This window comes from Caloenas nicobarica, chromosome 6, assembly GCF_036013445.1.
Source record: "Caloenas nicobarica isolate bCalNic1 chromosome 6, bCalNic1.hap1, whole genome shotgun sequence".
In the NCBI taxonomy this organism is placed as follows: domain Eukaryota; kingdom Metazoa; phylum Chordata; class Aves; order Columbiformes; family Columbidae; genus Caloenas; species Caloenas nicobarica.
Window position 1 is genome coordinate 22,903,730 of NC_088250.1, and position 20,019 is coordinate 22,923,748.

At 36.7% G+C, this 20,019-nt stretch overlaps 1 protein-coding gene across 6 annotated transcripts in view; it reads left to right on the forward strand.

Annotated features, from left to right (window-relative positions):
* Nucleotides 1-17,925, forward strand: part of COBLL1 (cordon-bleu WH2 repeat protein like 1) — an 84,616-nt gene extending 66,691 nt beyond the window's left edge. For 4 of the 6 annotated variants that reach the window (XM_065637848.1, XM_065637852.1, XM_065637851.1 and 1 more), the window contains 7 exons: nucleotides 298-439; nucleotides 1,034-1,102; nucleotides 6,797-7,055; nucleotides 9,702-9,787; nucleotides 11,085-12,709; nucleotides 13,322-13,504; nucleotides 16,399-17,925. In XM_065637848.1, coding sequence (XP_065493920.1) covers nucleotides 298-439; nucleotides 1,034-1,102; nucleotides 6,797-7,055; nucleotides 9,702-9,787; nucleotides 11,085-12,709; nucleotides 13,322-13,504; nucleotides 16,399-16,485 — 2,451 coding nt within the window. In that variant the 3' untranslated portion in view covers nucleotides 16,486-17,925. The remainder of the gene's footprint in view (nucleotides 1-297; nucleotides 440-1,033; nucleotides 1,103-6,796; nucleotides 7,056-9,701; nucleotides 9,788-11,084; nucleotides 12,710-13,321; nucleotides 13,505-16,398) is intronic. The other 2 variants (XM_065637850.1, XM_065637853.1) reach the window with 2 other exon arrangements.
* The last annotated feature ends 2,094 nt before the right edge of the window (nucleotides 17,926-20,019 follow it).

Genomic DNA, 20,019 nt, shown 5'->3' on the forward strand with positions numbered 1-20,019 from the left:
CATTCAGGAAGAAGATAATTCAAATTCTCTTTTATACTATACGTAACAACTGATTTTCTTTTACTGCAGTATCTTGTACCTTGGTGAATATATTAAACTACTCTAGATTTTTTTTTTTTTTTTTTGGAAAACTACTCCTTGGAGGAATTAAGATGAGAAACGGAATGTCTACTGGTAATAGGTATATACTCTCTTTTTCCCAAATGTATATTATAAATACTTTTGGAGAATAATTACTAGAGCTCATTTGCTGTTTTTCTTTGCTAATAATCTTCTTTCTCCTGTCTCCTTTCTTAGGGCCCTCTGGGATTAGTACGGAAAGGTTCTCTGCCACTCAGTGACACCGCTTCGGTGAACTCTCTACGGAGGATGAAGCGCAAAGCACCCTCACCACCCTCCAGAGCACCTGAAGGTCAAAGTCAAAGCAGTAATGAGACTGGTAATCTTTTTATGCTGTTTAATTGGGAGGCCATGGAAAGCATGGCTACTTGGCTCAACTTTAAAGAAATACCACCTTATGAGATAAGAACTTCAAGTGCCAAACATCCTCAGATTGTAAGGAGCAGTAATACTACCTTATGAGATTGGCTCATGTAGTGTGAGAAAGCAGGCAGGTTTTAGGGCATGCAGATCAGGAAAAAGCAGAAAATACCAAATTAATTATAGTTAGATTAACTATAGCAATTGTTTGTTTCTGTTAATCAGATGGACAGCTTGGAGTGGGGATCAGAGAGGGTTTAATAGGAAATGGACTGAGAAAAAGAAATTTAGAGGGTTTTTGTATTGTTTTTTATTGTTCTTTTGTAATTCTTCTATTTGATCAAAAATTCAGTTCTCTTTGGTTCAAAAATACCTGAGAGTTGTGTCTACAATATTTGGGAAATGGGACAAGGCGGACTGGTTGCTTAAGAGGAGATGCATTTCTTGAAGAACTTGCCAGTCTGTAAGATCACAATTTAACATTTTATCTAGAACTTGTATTGGTGCAGAAATTGTGAGGCAATAAAAAAGCTTGTTACTCATCTTTTTGCAGTAACAGATTCAAAAGAATCAGCCCCTACTAAAGTGAAAGAAACAGCTGCTGAAATACAGTCTGAAACAGGTTGGTTCTTTTTCCAAATGCATTGATTAAATCTACTTCATGGCAAGCTTATGATAATTCATAGTAATAAATTACTATACTGTAGATGTGTCATAAGTATAGAACTAGTTTTAATGCTTCAGATCAATTAACTTTTCCTTTGAAGGACAAATATGGCTTTCTAAAATAAAGATGTTTAACCTTTACTGTCTACAGAAACACATACAATACAGTTTGTATTTGTCTCTGTGCTTTACATTTAATAAATTAAACATTATCCCTGTTTTCCCTCCTCCCCCATATGTTGTAGACAAGAACAAGCAAGAACATCTGTGATTCTTGTGTATCTCATAACAAGTCTTTGAAAAACCAAAGTCCAGTCTGGCTTTCAGTATCCCCACTTGTGCTGCCTTTGACCTGCACAACCCAGGGGTGGGAGCAAATCTGTGCCTGTCCTTTGCTTTGCATCTAAACAGCCTGTGAAAACATAAGCTGTAAACATAAACTGTATGCATAAATAGTTATTTGTATGTTAAATGAAATAATTTGTTGGGTGCTATGGAAAAAATGTGTTATATAAAAGTATAGCTGTTTAAAATACTGTTCTTTAGCATCTGAACAGAATTCTTTTTAAATTTATGCTTTTTGTACTGTTAAATACTGTTGTTTGTAAGCATCAGACTGTAGGGTTCAGGTACAAGATATGGCATCTACGAGTCTTTAAAATTTGTAAAAGCTTTTAGAATAATCAGTGCCAGTGCAGTTTGGAAAAATCACTCTTCAATGCGTTTCACTAAGAATGAAATAAGTAAACACTAAGCTTGTGGAGCGCCACTGGCATTATAACATAGAGTCATTTTGGTTGGAAAAGACCCTCCATATCATGGAGTCCAACCATTAACCCAACACTGACACTAAACCATGTCCCTAAGAATCTCATCTACGCGTCTTTTAAACACCTCCAGGGATGGTAAATATGAAAAATATGAAGCTAAATACTCAGTTCCTTTGCTAGTTGACAGGATCTCTTAAGTAGTTTTCCACCTGTTTTATTCAAGATGCCAGTCAAGTTGTTTGGAGTGGTAAAACAAACATATCACAAGAGTTGAAAAAGTCACTTGCCATCCCAGGCCTCTGGCAAAGTGGTGGGGGGAAAGATCAGTAATTTGGATCAGTAAATTTGGATTGGTTTGTGTTTAGGACAATTGTCAGAGAAGATCTTTAATAGAAAAATATATATAACTTAATAAATGGGAAGTATGAACCTATACTATGCAGTCTGAGGCTGAAGATGTAATGAAGCTGTAACCTGTTCTTTTCCTAGTTGTAGCAGATGAAGGAGGCTAGTCTCTTCTAAGTGAATGGCTCTTAATGATGTTTATTATTACTTAATTTTCTGTATTGAAAAGTGGTTTATCTACATGTGATGGGTCTAAGATGATGAGGAAAGTTATCATACCATGATTTAAAATCAAGGGGTTTTTTGTTTTCTTGAGCTTGTTTCTGCCTTAAGATTGTACACCCATGCTAGATTTTCTGCATTTCCTGTCACTGTAATGTCTGAGTGCTGCATAGATAAACAGCCCCGAACTTTATAGAAATGGCTTGTTTGCTTTTCCATAGATTTAGGAACCTCTGCTTGAAGCAATATGAGTTTTGTAATTAAATATTTTAACTTAAGCTGTAATGGAAAAAAATAGAAAAATGTAATCACCTCCACTGGCCTTAGAACAGTCTGTGCTGAGCCCTGGGATTTACCTCTGCAGCTAGTAACAGTCTTTGTTCTCTAGTTCTGCTGCTGATCTCTCCATGCAACATCCTTTGCTGAAGATTTAATGCAATGCATTTTTTTAAACGTAGAGAAAAGTCACATAGCACAGCTTCATTGCCTTTTTTTTTTTTTTTTTCTTTTTTTCATGGGATACTGCTGCTCTCTGGTGGTATCTCTGAAACTGTCCTGAGGCCTATTTGTCAAGGGCCCTTTTAAGCAAAGCCCATCATGCTGTAAGAATCAATTTTCACCTGCAGTAAAATCAATTGCAGTACACTTGTCCTATTCCTAGTCTGAAAATTATGCACATTTGGATATTGTTTTAAATAGATAAAATAGTTCAATATCTCTTTAATTGCTAAGTTGAACATAATTTTAACTTTATATAAACTCAAGTAGTTCCTTCCATTTGCATTAGCTCTACTTTGATTATCAGATTTCTGGAAGCATTGTGTTTGTTCACCTGTGACTGGCGTTCCCAAAGGAGTTCTGTTACGCATTGCTACTTCAGCAAATATTGTGTTACCTTCTGCCCCAAACCGAATCATTGCAAATGTTCAATAAATGTTATTTGGTGTCTAAGCAGTGCATAGCTAATAGACAAGTGAACACTAAGTGGAACTCTGCTATATAACTTGGAATGGGCAATGTTTCTGTTGTGAAATGATAGCTTTCGCATGGTGTAAAAACAGACTGTACCTTGACAAAAGTAGTTTGAAGTAATTGATCTTCTAGAACAAACACTTCGAGAGAATTAATTTGAACATTTGGGATTATGAACAACAAATTATTTTCTCAATTACGATTTTTGTTCTCCTTCCCAAAGTTTAATTAATGCTCACTCTTTTTTGTTTGTTTGGTTGGTTTTTGTTTTTCCTAGGGAAGAGGGTGAAATGGTGTTTAAAAAAAAATTTAAATTACACATGTTAAAATAATTTCCCATCAAACAAATCCCTTGATATAATCTTCTTGGTTACAGTATCTCTTAAGAACATTTTTAAGGACTATAGAGTCAAGAGCAAAACCACAGGCAGATTAACATGATGTGATTAGGCTTTACAGCTTTGGTGCTCAGAAGCACAACAGCTCCCAGAGCTGTGTCAGCCTGTTCTCTCTTGTGCAGTTTTCTTACTGACTCGAAGGAGACTTGCAGTTGGTATGTCAGTCATCAGATATGGCTTCACAATGTCATCCTCTAGATTTTTAACAATGTTCTCTTAGGGCTAATTAAAACTCAATGACTAATGTTCACAGAGGAGAAATGGACAAAAATGCAATTTATAGATGCAAATTACATACGGAGTATATAAACAATAAGGCATCAGTGTATGTGCAGTATTGCCATAAGTACTTCCTAGTGATATGTTGCATATAAAAACTCTAAACTGAGGGCTTGGAAACAAGTCATAAAATCTGAACTCTTCCTCTGGGGAGTTAAGTGCATGGTGTATGTGAAGGATAGCTGTTAAATGTTTATGTATCAAATGCATTCAGACTTTATTCTGCTGCAGCAGTGGTGGCTCAGGTCTGGAATGAGTAACAGATGACAAACCACTAGTTGAAATTAACTCCAAGCAAGGCTGATATTATGCTGATAGATGAAGTAGAGCACTTCAGAAAAAGTGTATGGATTGTTTTTGTTTGGTATTACACATTTGTAGGTCAGGTTAGTCCACTCCAAAGGCTGGAAGTGTTCCTAGCACAGCAAAGGACAGACTTTCATGTAGCAGGAATGTCAGCAATATCTCCTACAAACACAAGCTAAGTTTTCATCCCATCAGTATAGGTACAACTCGGCCTTTGTTATACTTCTCTCCAGAGGAGAAGTGACAAAGATGACAGCAGTGCCTGGGCACAGAGCCATAGCAACTCCAGAATGCTTCCATTTGTCTTGTCAGAAGTCGTGGCTGTGCTTTGTTGTATAATTCAGGTTTCCACAGTATTTAGATTGAAGGTCTGTCTTAGTCTTTGTTCCTGAGGCTGGCGATGGCTCAGGCCTGTGGCATAATAGTTCTCATCAGCGAAGGAGACCATGTTCTTGAGAGCTGCTTATGGGCTGTGGAATAGTCTCAGTAGGTCTGATGTTTGCCCACGTTGTTATGCTTTGTTGGTGTCTTGTGACATATATATTTCTCTTTGTACACACAAAATTGTACTGCTATCACTAAAATCATCTCCCAAAGTATTAGACTGCTGGCATGACTTTTCCCTAGATGGAGGTGAAAGGGCTGGTGGGAGCTGGGAAGGAAGAGAAGGCCCTTGCTAATAGTAAATGCTCAAGGAGTCCCTTTAATACTGGTGTGGCACATTGGCCTGTACCTGTGCTTAAACTGCATGGAAGGAGCTGACCTGCACCACTTTGCAGTCTTGCCTCTCCCTGGGGATCTAAATCACCTCTGCATTCAGCGCTATGACACGTGTTGATCACATTGCTTAATGTGTAACTACAAAGCATTATTACAAGAGTGCAATAAAAAATTAGAATTAAATAGTAAAATGTTTGGCTTTTGTAGTTGCACTGTAACTGTGAAAGAGTAACTTTTGTATTACTGAACTCTTAACTAATGCCCCTATTGGAAAAATCAAAGTTTCTGTACTGAGACTTTCTCCAATATATACAGTCCTCTATTATGTTTCTGTAACAATGTACTTCTCTAGAAGCGCTGGGAGCATTGTAGAATACCAGTCTGTACAAAAAAAGTCAGTCTAAGTTTTTTTGGACTCTGGGATCTGCTACTTTCCAGCATTGCTTTAAGCCAGTATTTTGTTTTTATTATTAGCCTTGGTTTACACTTGGAAATTTACTGATAGAGCTTAGAAAAATCTGAGACCGACCTGCTGAAGTGCAAGGCCTGTGTGTTACAGGTACTGGTGTGCACAAAGCTGACACGTGTACCCGGGTCAGGTCAGGTGCAGTGCCCTGCTTATGGTTCAGTTGTTGTCAGTAGCTTTCTATGGCACCATATTGCACTATATAGATGGAACTATTATTTTCTTTGTGTTATAGAATGCAGGTTTCAGAGCCAAGAAGTTAGTTGTACTATCTAGTTACTAATATTTGAAAAATGTGAATCATCATCTTGTTGTAGGAAGATGCCAGGCAGGGAGGTGAAGCTGGAGATGGTAAGTCCCTCTGGAAATCAAAATAGGTGGATTTATTAGTTTAACTTCAGGTACACTGAATTATTTGTGTCCTAATCCAGTAACTAAACCTTTTAGCTGAACTATGCTCTAGCTGACAACTTCCTTATTTTTATGGATTTACACTTTCCTATTTATTTTATTTTTGGGCATTTCTACTGTAACACAGGGCATTGCACAAGATGCTTCTAACTGTGTTTTAATACACTTAGGATAATTATGGAAATGTTTGATAGTGGTGAGCAAACTTGTTCGAATGACAGGCAAAATTGATATTTGGTTTGCTCATTAGCTCTCTAATGTACTTACATGTGATACAGGTATGTTAGAGATATAAAGGATATCTGATATAAAGGAATTGTATATTTTAAACCTCAGCGGAGAGCTAATGGAAGCATTAAGACATCTGGGTAAAATAAACTGTCTGCCCCCATGACATTTTGAATTATGATACTGTAAAATGTATTTTGATCTATCCTAATGCAGTACTTGGGTTAAATAAGGAAAATGTTATACAGTGGTTACAGATGCAGAAACGGACCATAGCAGCGTGATGAGCATATTCTCCTCTGTAAAAAGAGAATTTAAAAGAACTAGAAAATACTGTAAGCTAAAATTCCGAATGAGTCTTTTTTTTTTTTTTATTGGCCTGAATTATGAAGAAAAGTCTCCTCAGTTTTCCTTCTTCGAACTACTTAGACTGACTTCACAGTCCATTTGTATCTATACCCTGAATTGAGATTTGTGGTGTGTTGTTTGTTTGTGGTTCTCCCTCTCCCTTCTTTTTTTTCCTGTGAGTGTAGGTGTCAAGAGCTCTGAGTACAACCTGGAAGAGATTGATGAAAGGGAAGAGATGAGTGTGCAACAGAGAGAGGCCAGTGCAAGTACAGACACCTCTTTTGGGACAGGAGAGGTTACTGCAGCCTTCAGCTCTGCTGAAGTGCCACTGGAAACTGAAGAAAATGATCCTGCTTCATCAGCTTCAGTTCCTGGCAGTGTTTCTGTAGACAACTCACAAAGCTTCAAGGAAGAAAAACAAGAAAATATGAGCACAGATGGCAAGTAAGTACGTTTTGTGACAAAGAAAGGAGCACTGGGGAGGGAATGGGGGAGGCAAATAAAATGTAGAGTGCTGTTTCATTCTGGAGCACAGAACAGAGAATTGTGAGAGAGGAATGAGCTTAATATGCTTAGTTTTTATTCTGGCACTCCTCGGTGCACAGTAATTCATGAAGCTTTGGAAAAAAAAAAACCAACAACAAAGTGTTCTGCAGGCTATTCTGTTTAAACCTCCCTTTTCTTACTACTCGAACAGCCAGGCCCCAGGAAAGCTGAACCTGTCTCTGAAATACCAAGCATATTTACTAGAGCAGTGTGCTGCAAAAAAAATTTGGATTGACTAGTTAAGTGAGAATTTACAAATTCATTCTTACAATTGGGGAAAACCAGATAAATCAGCCATTTCTGATCTGCTTGCTTACGTATTTGTTTTGGTTTTAACTTTTCTTTTTTTCTTATATATTAGCCAGTTGTCTTGACCTGTCTTGATCCATCTGCTCTTAGGAAAACAAGTTAATTCTGCCTGTTTAAAGAATAAACACATTAGTTTTCTTAACCACTTTTTTTCCCTTCTGGTGATGCTGTACCTTTGCCCTTCAGCATGTTTGCTAAACTACCTGACTCAGCAGGTTTCTAGCATGAGTTAGTGCCTGCTTGAAACAAATGTTGATTGTCTAGAGAAGTCCCATTGTGCTAATGCAATTCACTATTTCTCTGTTCCCTGGGGCAACTAAACTGGCTACTATTCCCAATTTAAATTGAAAGAACTATTTCAATTATTGTACTGAAGACAAAATGTGGGAATGCTCTAGTAGCCAAGAACTTTCAAGGCAGTAAGGAGAGCTTTGACTTGTGTTTCAAGGGTCTTTTTTGTCAGTCCAAGGCCAAATGGGGCTTTGCAAAAATTTTTGGTGCTGTGTCCTGACAAATATTTTTCAAGTTGCTTGAGTGTATCTGCTTTATGGGGATCTACAAGGAGAAGGATCAGCCAAATGTTGTTTTGAAGTTGTCTTGAACTTGAAAATTATCAGACCTGTGGTATTGGCCCAGTTTGGCCAGTTGTCTGAGGGATGTTTCTTTTTCGCCCCACTAACTTACAATAGCCTATCGTGGCCTATAATCCTGGTGAGTATCATTTGGCAGGATCTGCGCTCTGACTTTAGAGTTGGCAATCCTTTCTTTTCTGAAATATCACAAGGATTCCAGAATGAGAACTAGGCTTTCCCTGACATTGTATTTCTGGAAACCTTTTGATAATTCAGATCTTTTCTGTAAGATCTAGTTACTCTGAAGGAGTGATTTTTAATCAAACCAGAGATATGTATAATATTCCAGTCAAAAATGACTGATTTTTCTCATGATACTCTGTGGTGTTCTGTGGCTTTTGTTTTTTGTTGTTGTTGTGTGGGTTGTTTGTGGTTTTTTGTGGGTTCTTTGTGTTTGCTTTTTTTTTTTTTCTTGCTTGTTTGTTTGTTTTTTCTTTAAACAGTTCAGTCTGTTGTGAGTACTAGTAGTTCAGTCCCTCAGCTATATTCAAGGGAATGGAGATAAGCAAGAGCATGGGGTGCAGGATGCTTTAACTTTCTTCTAGTAAGAATTTTGAGAGCATATGCTCCTGTTCAGTGGTTTATTGGACATTTACAGTATATTTTGGACTGTACAAGCAACAAGAGGGTGGATGGTTATTGAGGAATTTATAATTTTAAATTATTCAAAGCAGATGTTTCGGCTCAAGGCACTGGTTTCTGACAACTAATAGATTTGATATGGCAGATGAATTTGAATCTTCATAATACCAGTATTTTTAACTACAGAAAGCAAAATTATCTTAAACAGAGATTCAAGTTTTAAGTTCTAATATTTTTTAAGAGAAATTTTTAATATTCTTGGATTTTTTTCATTTACATTTTTAAGCAAAGAATTTAATATTTCTCCCCAAAAATATTAAGGTTTTGTTTGGCATTTGTGCAGTTCTCTTTTCCCCCGTGATCTGACGACAGGCATTGTATGCATTCGCAAAATGTATAGTAGGCAAGTAACATATTTACTGCATGTTTCTTTGTTGTTCTTGAGGTATTTCTTGAAAGTGAGAGAAAATTTTTCATTACTATTTTGAGAAGTCCTTACTGCACAGTTCATGTGTTCATATGCAGTCAGCATCTCATGCAGCTCCGGGTCTGTCATGTTGGGGGCAAAATCAAGGACACGTTTTAAATGTTGGGGATGTCAGAGCACTTCACACTGAGAACACTGTTATATGAAAGATAAACTATCACCTCTGAGGCTTCACTGAAACCAAGGTATTACTGGAAAGGGTATTGTTCAAACTGCACAAGTGAAAAGAAGGAGAAGAAGGGAAAGGAAAACTGATCATCTGCTTTGACAGAAGAGAGCAAAGCTGCATGTCATTTTAGTAAATATCGCAGCAGCATTTCCTCTTGGTGTTTTTGTTTGTTTGTTTGTTTGTTTGTTTTTTTTTTTTTTTTTTTTTAATAAATAACCTATTCTGTTGAGTACTCCAGTATTTCGCAGAGTGATTCTATTTTATCCATCTGTGTTTGGAGAATATTGCCAGTTCTCTTGCATTGTTTCTTGTGTTTACTGAAATGAATGATACTGGCATATTTAACGTACTGTTGTGCTTTGCAGAGGACTACAGACTAAGATAAGCAGTGAGCAAGCTGCATTTGAAAAGGACAGGAAGCTTAGAATTCTGGATCAAAATAAAACCAATGGTGAGTAGTTCCCACTCATTTTTAATAATTCAAAACAAGGTTGAAAAGAACTTTTTTATTCCTTTGAAAAAAACAACAATACAGTCAACTCTTAAATTGCTATAATCAGATTATTTTCTTTATATTTTCTCTAGCTCTGGTGTTTCCTTTTTGAGATGAGGTGTCAGGAATTGTAGTTTTGTTTTTTCGGGGTGTTTTTTTTTTAATAAGGGTGGACACAGAGGTTGTCCTGCTGTGTGGTGTGACATGGGCACCGCACCACAGCGGGGAAGGAGAGAGGCCGAAGGTTGTTCTTTGCTTACAAAATTATCATGAGTTTTCTGCGTGAAAATATAAATATTTTTAAACACAAATAGAGAAAAGTAACCTGCCGATTTGAAAAGAAATGACAACACCCTGTGCATCTAATGGATCATGGATTTTTCCATTGATTTAGTGACCTGACTGATTTATTTTACTCTCTTGTGTGGCACTGATTTTCAGATTTATATATTAGGCCTTCCATAGTGTTTTATATTCAGTACACTTCTGTTTATAAATCGCAACAACATACTGCATGAGTCCTGTTTATATGTGATATAAGTTTTAGCTGCCATTTTATAACATACTTGAAATGAAGAGAGACTTTTTTGCACAAAATACCGAGCCAAATTATTATTCCTAAAGAAGTTAATTTTCTCCGATATTGTATTTAAAACAATCTGACTCTAATATTCTTGTGTTTTGGAGAGGACTATCTGTGTTTTATCTGAGGATAGAAAATTGAATTATCAGACCTGCTAAACAGTTGGAAAAAGAGAGTTGGAAAATTACTTTTGTCCATATATTTTCCAATTGTTCCATTGCACAAATACAGAATGTATAGCTGACAAATAACATTTGTAATTTTAAAACTAAAGAACAGAAGCCATAAAAGTGTGGAACCAAATAAAAATCATATCTAACTTAATATTGAGTAGTCCTTGAGCTCTTGAGTCTCTGATGCCTATATAATCAACTGAAATTCAGTAGCACTTTTTAAATGATTCTAGAACAGATTTTTCTATGAAGTTGATGCATGACACCAGTAGCCTATTAATTAAGGAAGAATACCTGAATTAGAATACTATTATTTGGCAATATTACTCACAGATAAGTATATCTTTAAATAACATTTAAAAGTAAGCATTAAAGAAAATTTAATATCAGTAAGGAGCCAATCCTTGTGGTTAAATACATTGGATGCGAGGCTCCCTGATGTAAGGAGGAAGGTTGAATCTTTTTGGCATTTGTATTAATTTTGGAATTTCTCTTAAAGATCAGAGTGATACAAAACTCCTTCAAACAACAGAAGAAGGGAAAGAACTTCAGACAGCTGAAATTAAAACAGTAGATTTTAGAGAAAATGACAAGCTTGAAGTTGACAGACTATCAAACTGCCAGGCATGTAAAAATGACATCACTGTAAATCACTGGAATTACACTAAACTGCTTCCAGAAAAGCAAGATCACAAAACAAATCAAACCAGCCTGGACACAGTAAAAACTCAGGATGTTGCAATCCAGACAGGTCCATCGGATAGCAATTTGGGAAGGACTACACAGAAAGAAATTATTGTTCCTCAAGGTTGTGAATCATCCACATTCGGAGGACTGGCCCCTCAACACAATACGAATACAAACAACCCCCTCCTTCAAGTGATGCAGGGAATACAACAGGATAATAAAGATACTTCAACAGAACAAAATCTTGAGCGACAAGGAGGTATCCATGAAAAAATAATTCCCATAAAAGATCAGAGTCACGTTTGTATAAATGGCAGTACTTCTGCTTCACCAGAAGCAACTGCAAAATCTCCAGATGGCTCTTCTGTAAAAGATTATCCTCTTTATAGGCAGGACACCAAACCTAAACCCAAGCCCGCTAATGAAATTACAAGAGATTACATACCAAAAATTGGAATGACTACTTATAAAATAGTGCCGCCAAAGTCCTTAGAAATAATGAAGAGCTGGGAGTCAGAAATTCCATCAGATCATAAGGATCAAGAGGTAGCTACTTTGGGAAACTCTCTGAAGCATGAAGACCCCAAAGAATTTGTAGTGCAAGCTGAAATTCCTCATCTTCCAAAAAGTGTGGGTCATTTACAGGGCGGTTCACAAAATGAACCTGCAGCGGCAAATGATCTGCTGCACAGAGCAAACAGCATTTCTGAACGTGTTGTGACATCCAGAGCTGAGATGACTGCTGAGAGCCATCGGGCAGAAATGGAGTCTTCCAAGCAGCATGTCCCACTGATGCTAAGCTTGGATAATACAAATGCTTCTTCTGAGACTCTGGACAAGTCAAATGCATTAAGTCCTACAATGAAACCTAGTTCTTTTTATCTGCAGATGCAACGAAGAGCTTCAGGTCATTATGTGACGTCTGCAATTGCTAGAAGTACCGTTTGTGCTCCTAATTCTATTCAAAATGAAGCAAAAAATCCAGAGATGGAAAAAAATATCTCATCACCTGATCCAACTTCTTTCTCTTTACTTAAAACAAGTCCTTCCTCTCCAGCAGATGAAGAAAAAGTTGATGATGGGAAAAAAATTGAATCCTCCACTTCTCCTGTTAAGAGCAATAAACCTTCAATTTATCCCTCTTGTCCACCTGCACCATTGAACCTAAAAACTCTAAGAACTTTTGCAGTTCCAAAGCCGTATTCCAGTTCAAGACCATCCCCTTTTGCTCTTGCTGTTTCATCTGCAGTCAAAAGGTCACAGTCATTCAATAAGACGCGTACAATCTCTAGCCAGGCACCGAGAGAGGAATTACCTGTTGAACTCTCCTCAGCTGCTTCAGCAGCTGAATTCTCCTCAGCTACCTCCGTGCCTGACGTGAAAAATCCTTCCTTACAGACCATAACAGGGGGGGCACTGAATAGTCAAATGGATAAGGTAAACTTTATTTCTAATATTGACTGACTGTTTATCCACTGTCATCTAGCGTGGCAGGTCTCTGAATGGCTCCCTGATGGGAACACACTGTGTTCATACAATGTAAACACCTTGTGGTGTCCAGCAGTTGCACAGCATCATAATGAAATACAGGAAAACAGGGAAGGTTAAAATAAAACAACCTCATTCAGATTATTGGAAATAATTATTTCTTGCCATAATTAGCATCCCCTACTTTGAATAACAGTAAATTAAAGATAATTATTTATACTGTGTATACCTATTTTTTTATGTTGGGAGTGCTTATGGTTTGTTCTTTGTTCTGTATGTTGATTTCTTAAATTTAATTCTGAATAATGTGATCAGTTTGGCTTCAAGTGATCATGGCACAAGCACTTGAATGGGGGTATACAATTTTGCTGGCATAATTATCTGAGGGAGAAACTATGTGCTATCATGGAAATGTAGCTAATCTCTGAAATCTGGAATGAAGCAAACACTAGAAGGGTGGCAGTATGATATGCAGTCTTGTGCCAGGTTGACTTGGTTTTAAATGTATGACTAATTCAGATTAAAATGTTTTGTTGTTCCTCCTGCTTCCTCCCTTTATAGAAAGCCAGCAATATGAATAGCGAGCAGAAGAGTCAGGCACAGTCAGGTGCTTCCAGTGACCACCCAGCGCCTGCCACTAAGAGACAAACCACAATGATGTTCCAGCGCTCTGACCCGGAACAGATCCACCAGAGCTTGCTGGCTGCAATCCGCTCTGGAGAAGCTGCTGCCAAATTGAAAAGGGTGAGTTTTCATCAATGCACTCAAAAGTTGGCTTTGGCACAAAGTGCTGCCAGGAGGTCTCTTAACAGTGGGATGGAGGTGGGGACGAGAGTTCCATTTTGCAGAATAAACTGGTGAGTGTACACACAAAGCTTCCCATGTCCATATTTTCAAGCAGTGCAAATCCAATTGGAAATATTCCTGAAATAAATTAGAAATCTCTAAGTTACCAATTATCTCTTTCATGAAATCAGGAACAAGTTCAGTTATTTGTTTGTGTTTCCATGGTTTGAGGTGGTATGGTTTTAGACCCATGCTAAGCAGCTTCATGCTAGACCTGAAGCAGCTGCAATATTTTGCAGGCAGATAACACACAGAAGTTCTGAAGATTGTGTTTTTCTATTTATTAGACTCTATCAGGTTCTTAATTCTTCTTAAATATACTTCAAGCTTCCTGCTGCTGTTTGGTATCATTAGTGAGATACCTCTCAATGTTTTGTCAACAGTCCTGGTAGGACCATCTTCCCCCACCCCCTCAGGTTAAAACTGTGGCTTAATTTTTCTTTTCTTTCTCCTAAAATTCGCCTGTACTTCTCTGGCTGTGTAAAACATTGTACACTTTAAAAATCTGTATTGTTTTAAATTTGTAACTAGACAATTTAATGATAGTCTCACACAAAGCTTTCTTGACCCAGCATTAGCATTTTGCGTTCAGTGTTTGGGAATAATTTCTCATTGCAGAAGGTTAAAGAAATTCAGTAGTGTGGTTGTTTGTTTTTTTTTTTTTTCTCTTCCCTTTCTCACTTGAAACTTGAAAGAAATGAATGATATGTGCTGGGTGGATGTGAGGGGTTTTTTTTTTTGATTTACAGAAGCCTTTGAGTCCCTAAGGTCAACATCTCTCAGTGGATGGTCAGGTATTAGAACAATCCATTCCATATGTAAGGTTTTGATTCAGGGTAGCGCTGCAACAGCCTCTCTGAGATTTGTAGACCTCCCATAATTTCTACACTGAATAAGAAGATCCAGATTCCTGGAAACGTTACAAGCATGCTCAACTAGGTTTTGACCTCTAGTCAGTAAAAGTGGTACATGATACACTGTAGTATTACTTCTAACTTCATGTCACTAACCACAGCCACATTAAAAGCAGGACAAGATTAAGTGAATGCTGTATTGTTCAGAGTCACTTAGAGGTCAAGTCTATCTGTTCTACCAGAAATATTGTTTGGATTTTGTTTTCATATATTTTTATGAAGGGTTTTTTTTTCTCCAATGTATAATTACATTCTGAATAATACTGAGCTTTTTTTTGTATAGTGTGTGAACTTTGTTTTATCATTCTATGGGAAATATGCACAAGCATGGCTGTTGCACAGTAGCTTATAACTGGTTTAAAAAATGAAGTTCATAATGTGCTTTTCGAAATTCAACAAGTCCATTTCTACTAGAAAGAAAACAAAGAAAAACTTCTTTATGTGGTTCTTCATTCTTTTCTGATAGAAATGTTCTTAGGGTAGATTTGACCCATATAGTCTTTATCAGTCTAGGTACAAGAATGGCGTGGGGAAGGAGAGATGATGGCTGACGTCCTTTTTCTGCTCTTTTTGTCATCTTTGGGAGGAGATGTTCTTTTTTGGTATGGTGTCTGTTGATGCGGGGGGGTAAGGAGACAGCTTTACTTTGTACGGAGAAATTATAATAATGAAGACTCTGTAAGCATAAAGAAAAGTGTTCTGCAAAACAGAAACCTGAAAAGGCCTAAACCTTCCCTCCCTGAAACACACACACAAAATGCAATGAAGAAATTTTGCCAAACATAGAATTGCGTGTGCTGTTTTTTTCACTCTTACCCAGAGCATAGATGCTGTGGTACAGGTATGTCTGACAGGTTTTTGACCTATGGCAAATTTAATAAAAACATGGTCTCATTTTATGTTTAACAGGGAGAACTCACAGTACCAGGACAAACAGAGAAATGAAGCATTTTGTACCATTAACTTATTAGCACCCCAAAGTGTTTTCCGGTATTGAAGGGACTTGTTAAATGCATTCAGCTCATAGCATCCATTATTGTGCTGCACTCGGTAAAGGGAGTAATAACCTGATCCCTTTGAATTGTGAAAGGGGCTGTCAGGTGCTTGCTTCTCTTTTTACCTCTAACCGTACTCTCCCTTCTTGCAGCTCTGTGAGAGAATCATTAAAAAAATAAAGTGCTGGCAGCACTAGCCAATTTTAAAAATTTTTTTCTTGTTTTACTTAATATATTGTGAGTGTGCGATGCCAAGATCTGTTGCCTTTTGTGTTGCTGGTCTTCTCTGTTCAATAGGGCCCTCAGTAATTACTAACCTAAAATGGGTCAAGTGAGGTTTCTTTTTAACCATTTTTCTGTTCAGAGTCTTGTCATTGTGTTTAGTAAACTGTGTGCTGTGGTATGAGGTTCGCATGGCTGTGGAGCATCCACAGCTCCCAGTAACTCCCAGGTATTTGCTGTCTATCCTACAAGTTACAGTTCTGATAAAAGAAACATTACCATGGTATGAAGGAATGTTAGAAGATTTTGTTAGAAATCAGCTCTGTTCAATACTTAATAAAAAATGTTTGGCTTAGTGATGTTTTTTCAAGTATTTGTTTGCAACAAGGTTGGGAGAAGGACTAAAAATTATGTGTGTTTTGAAATGTTTAGATAGGATAAAATGTAGTTTTATGTAATTTCTTAAATTTCTACTTCTGTAGCACGTGCTTTGTTCAGAAATCATATAGGAGGTCTTTCATTGCGATGAGAAAAATGCTAACTGAAGTAACAGTATTTCTGTTTCCTTGAAGTAATACTGTGTAACATACTACAGAGAGAAGAATCTGAGATGTTAGGTTAATATTTCTTATTTCCTCTTTTTTTCCCCTCCCACCTCCAGGTTGGTCCTCCATCAAACACCATATCTGTCAATGGAAGAGCCAGGCTTCCTCATTTGTATTCCACAGAAGCAAAAGCCAATCACTAGATATTATACCAAATATTTTGCACTTTACTACTGCTTCATAGGCCAACTTAATACTAACTACAAATTTTTGAAAGTGTAAATGCAAGTATATGTTAATATATTTTTGTCAATTGTTGTAGGTATTTCAAGCTGGGTCCTTTGATGCCTTGGAAAGATTATTAGAATATATAAATTATGGTAATATTTTGCCTTTTTCTCTTTATAAAGCTGACTATGCTGCTAAAAAGGTTTAAGAAAAGGTTCAGATGAACTTTGCTTATATTAGAATGAGATTCAAAATTTTTGATTTTAGCCTTCCAGACTGAACGATATGTAGCCCTATGCTGAAATTAGATTTAAAGCAATCTCAAGGATTTTAGATAATTAATTTTCAATTGTGTATTACTTTAACAGATTATATGAATTCAAATCTAACACATGCTGCCTCCATATTACTTTGTTAAATTAAATTTGTAATTAGTAGAAAACCTTAATTATATGCAATATTTTGTTTCTCTTTAAAAAATGGATGATTTGTTCCTTCAGCTGAGAGTAGTCAGGATAAATATTTTGATTCTTTTTAAATCTCCTTTAATTTTTTCCTGGTAGCACACAAAAAAATCAGGACATTAATTATTGGAAATTTTTGTACTACTTAAAAACTTTTCTTAACAGTAGCACTACATGATGTTTCTCATCTACTCTTTGACTACCTGTATATAGTATTTACCTAGCACTCAGATAAGCAATACTTTTTGTGAACTAGATGTATTTTAAAATAGTCATCAGCATAAAGTGACTTACTGATAAAATGCAAATTCCAGTTTTGATACTTAGTGAAACAGAAGAAATTTTTTTTTCACTGGAAGTATGACTAAGGAATGAACTGCTTTGGACTTATTAATGTAAAATATTTTAATCTTAAAACAGCACAATAACACACTTACAAAGCATTCTTGTGTCTGAGAGCATATATTTATAGATTAAGCATTAAATACCAAAATGGGATATATATTAAAAGGAAATGCTTCATGTTATATTTTATCTATTTTCCATTTCTTGTCAAGATTATACATTTTGGGGAGAGAGGTAGAAATACGATCGCACTCAAGATGAAATAGCTAGATTATGGATGCATGCTGCAAGTGCTGGGGTATTTGCCATATTAAAATATTTTCTTGCTGGACTTGATTTAAATAAAAATAATTGTATTTAGTTTCTATTCTTTAACTATATTTATTTTGTACTTCAGAAACATTCTGTAACTCAGTTTCAGAAACTGATCTACATGTTCATTTCAAAGGATTATTAATGGTTTGCTGCCAGGTTTTTGTGCAATAATCTCAAAGAGGTCTCATTGCTTTTCTAGTATGGAGTCAATTGTTGATTACAAGTAACAGTGTTAACTTAATGCTGAAACCCTTCAAGGAATGTTTTAGTAAATAAAAATTCATAAAGAGAGCTGATGAACATTTGTTCAGTGCTGTTCTCTCCTGTTTTCTCTCTTATCTTAGTCCCCTGTCAATGTGTTTTCCCACTTCCTTCTCCACCTTGTTCTCGCCTCCAGTCAGGGGCTAATTCCAAGGGTGGGGGAACCCACATAGTTTTTCAAAAGATCTGTTTCAGGGTCTGATTGCAAAGAATGCTTCATCTTTCACTTGCAAACGTTGAGACAGAAGAGGTAAAGTTTTTTCCTAGTTTCTAATCGGGCCTAACATTTGAGATTTCGCTGTGTCTGGAGGGACAGACTTGAAAATTGTAACTCTCCCAGGATTCCAGTGTCTGTGTTCATGGTGATACTCGAAGTCTGTGGTTTAAGCATTCGTGTATAACTTGCTGATCTGTAACCACCAAGGAGAGGTTGTGCTGCAAAAGAGATCACCTTGTTTGTACTTTGGAAAGGACGGGGTTACATGTTTTCTCAAACCTTTGTATTCTCTGCCAAGGTGACTGAAGTTATTTCACAGGACTAATTTAATCTCCACCAGTAGTAATACAAGCTTACATGACATTTCACTATTTCAACCAAATCGGTGGAGTCCAATTATTCTGGTTTGGGGGAAAAAAAAAAATCAAATATCCTTCCTTGGTTGTTGTTTTCTATGGTTTTGACTGCAAAACTATACTAGTGTATGTTCCTTAGTCCCGTATCCTAAAAGTATGTTGCCTTCTTATGTGAACTCCTAAAGGCAAATATGATCTTACGTAACAGATTAAAACTAAAACAACCTTGCTGGAATTTTAGGATTTCTTGTCTTTGTAAGTGAACTTGCTTGATAATTAACCGAAAAGCCTACATACACCATAGTGCTGTGAAACTCTTCAATGACATTTTCTGTTACTAGCTGGCAATATTGTTTGGCAAAAATTTCTCTTTCCTGCTTCTTCTGACATATTTATAAGACATTTTTAAATCCTGCTATTGTATACCTAGAGATTCATTTTTTCATATACTCTTGTATTAAATTCTACCAGAAAACTCTTGTTGATGAACTTGATGTGTTTATTCATTATTCAAACAAGAAAACATTTCTGTTCAAGTAATGAGTGTTTCTAGCAACTGCAAGCCCAAGTTAGACAGCAGTAAATTTTTGTTGTTGATGCCATATATAAGGGAAAACAAACTTTTTTGGGCCCAAGAATACTTACAGATTGGGCAACCCGTATTACAGATGTCTTCCAACAGAAGGCAACTATTTATGCCATACCACTTACAACTGCCTTGCTGTTTTTGAATGGCAGTCAGAATGTTTAGGGAAGGAAGTCAGGATATTGCAGAAAATGAATGTCAGTGTAATTGTGCAGACAAAATAGCAGACCCCAATATAGGTGTGCTATGACTTACTGTCATGAGTTATTTGAAGAGGCAGATAATCATGTAGCACAGTGGGATCTTTGTCTATCTCAGACCCCAGGAAAGGGGTAGAAAAAAGAACAGAGAGAGTAAAAGCTATCTTGTTAGTTATTATAGATTATATAAATTTTATTTATTCTACAGAAGAATAAATTCGAGACTACAGATGTACCTGGAGAGGGAGCAGTTTTGCTGGGAGAGCATTGCCAGATAATATTAGGAAATATTGTTGTGACTAGAGGTTTCAAGGCCAAGGCAAGAGCTCTCACACTTGCAGCTCAAAGATGTTAAACCACTGGATGTCTCCAGTTTTGGGAAGTATAATATATTTAGTAATCAGTGCCCTAGTTTTTCCCAGCTACTTGTGTTTTGTGCCCTAGCATATTGTAGCATGCAACATGAAGATCCCTAAGAGCAAGGAAGACATTAAAATGACATGGATATGGACCAAGAGGCATGGGATCACACGAACTGGGTAAAGGATAAAATTATAACACGAGAGCAGCTAATGCTTTCAATTTTAAGTTTGTACAGGTACCTGTTACCAAACAAAGCAAACATTTTCAGTTGGAGCTGCTTAGAATTCTATTTTAGTACACAATTACAGAAAAGGTTGAAAGAATTCTATTAAATAGAAACAAAGAAAAGATGCTGGTGAGCGGTAGGGTGTGCATCCTTGAATGTAATACTTGGCCAGAGTG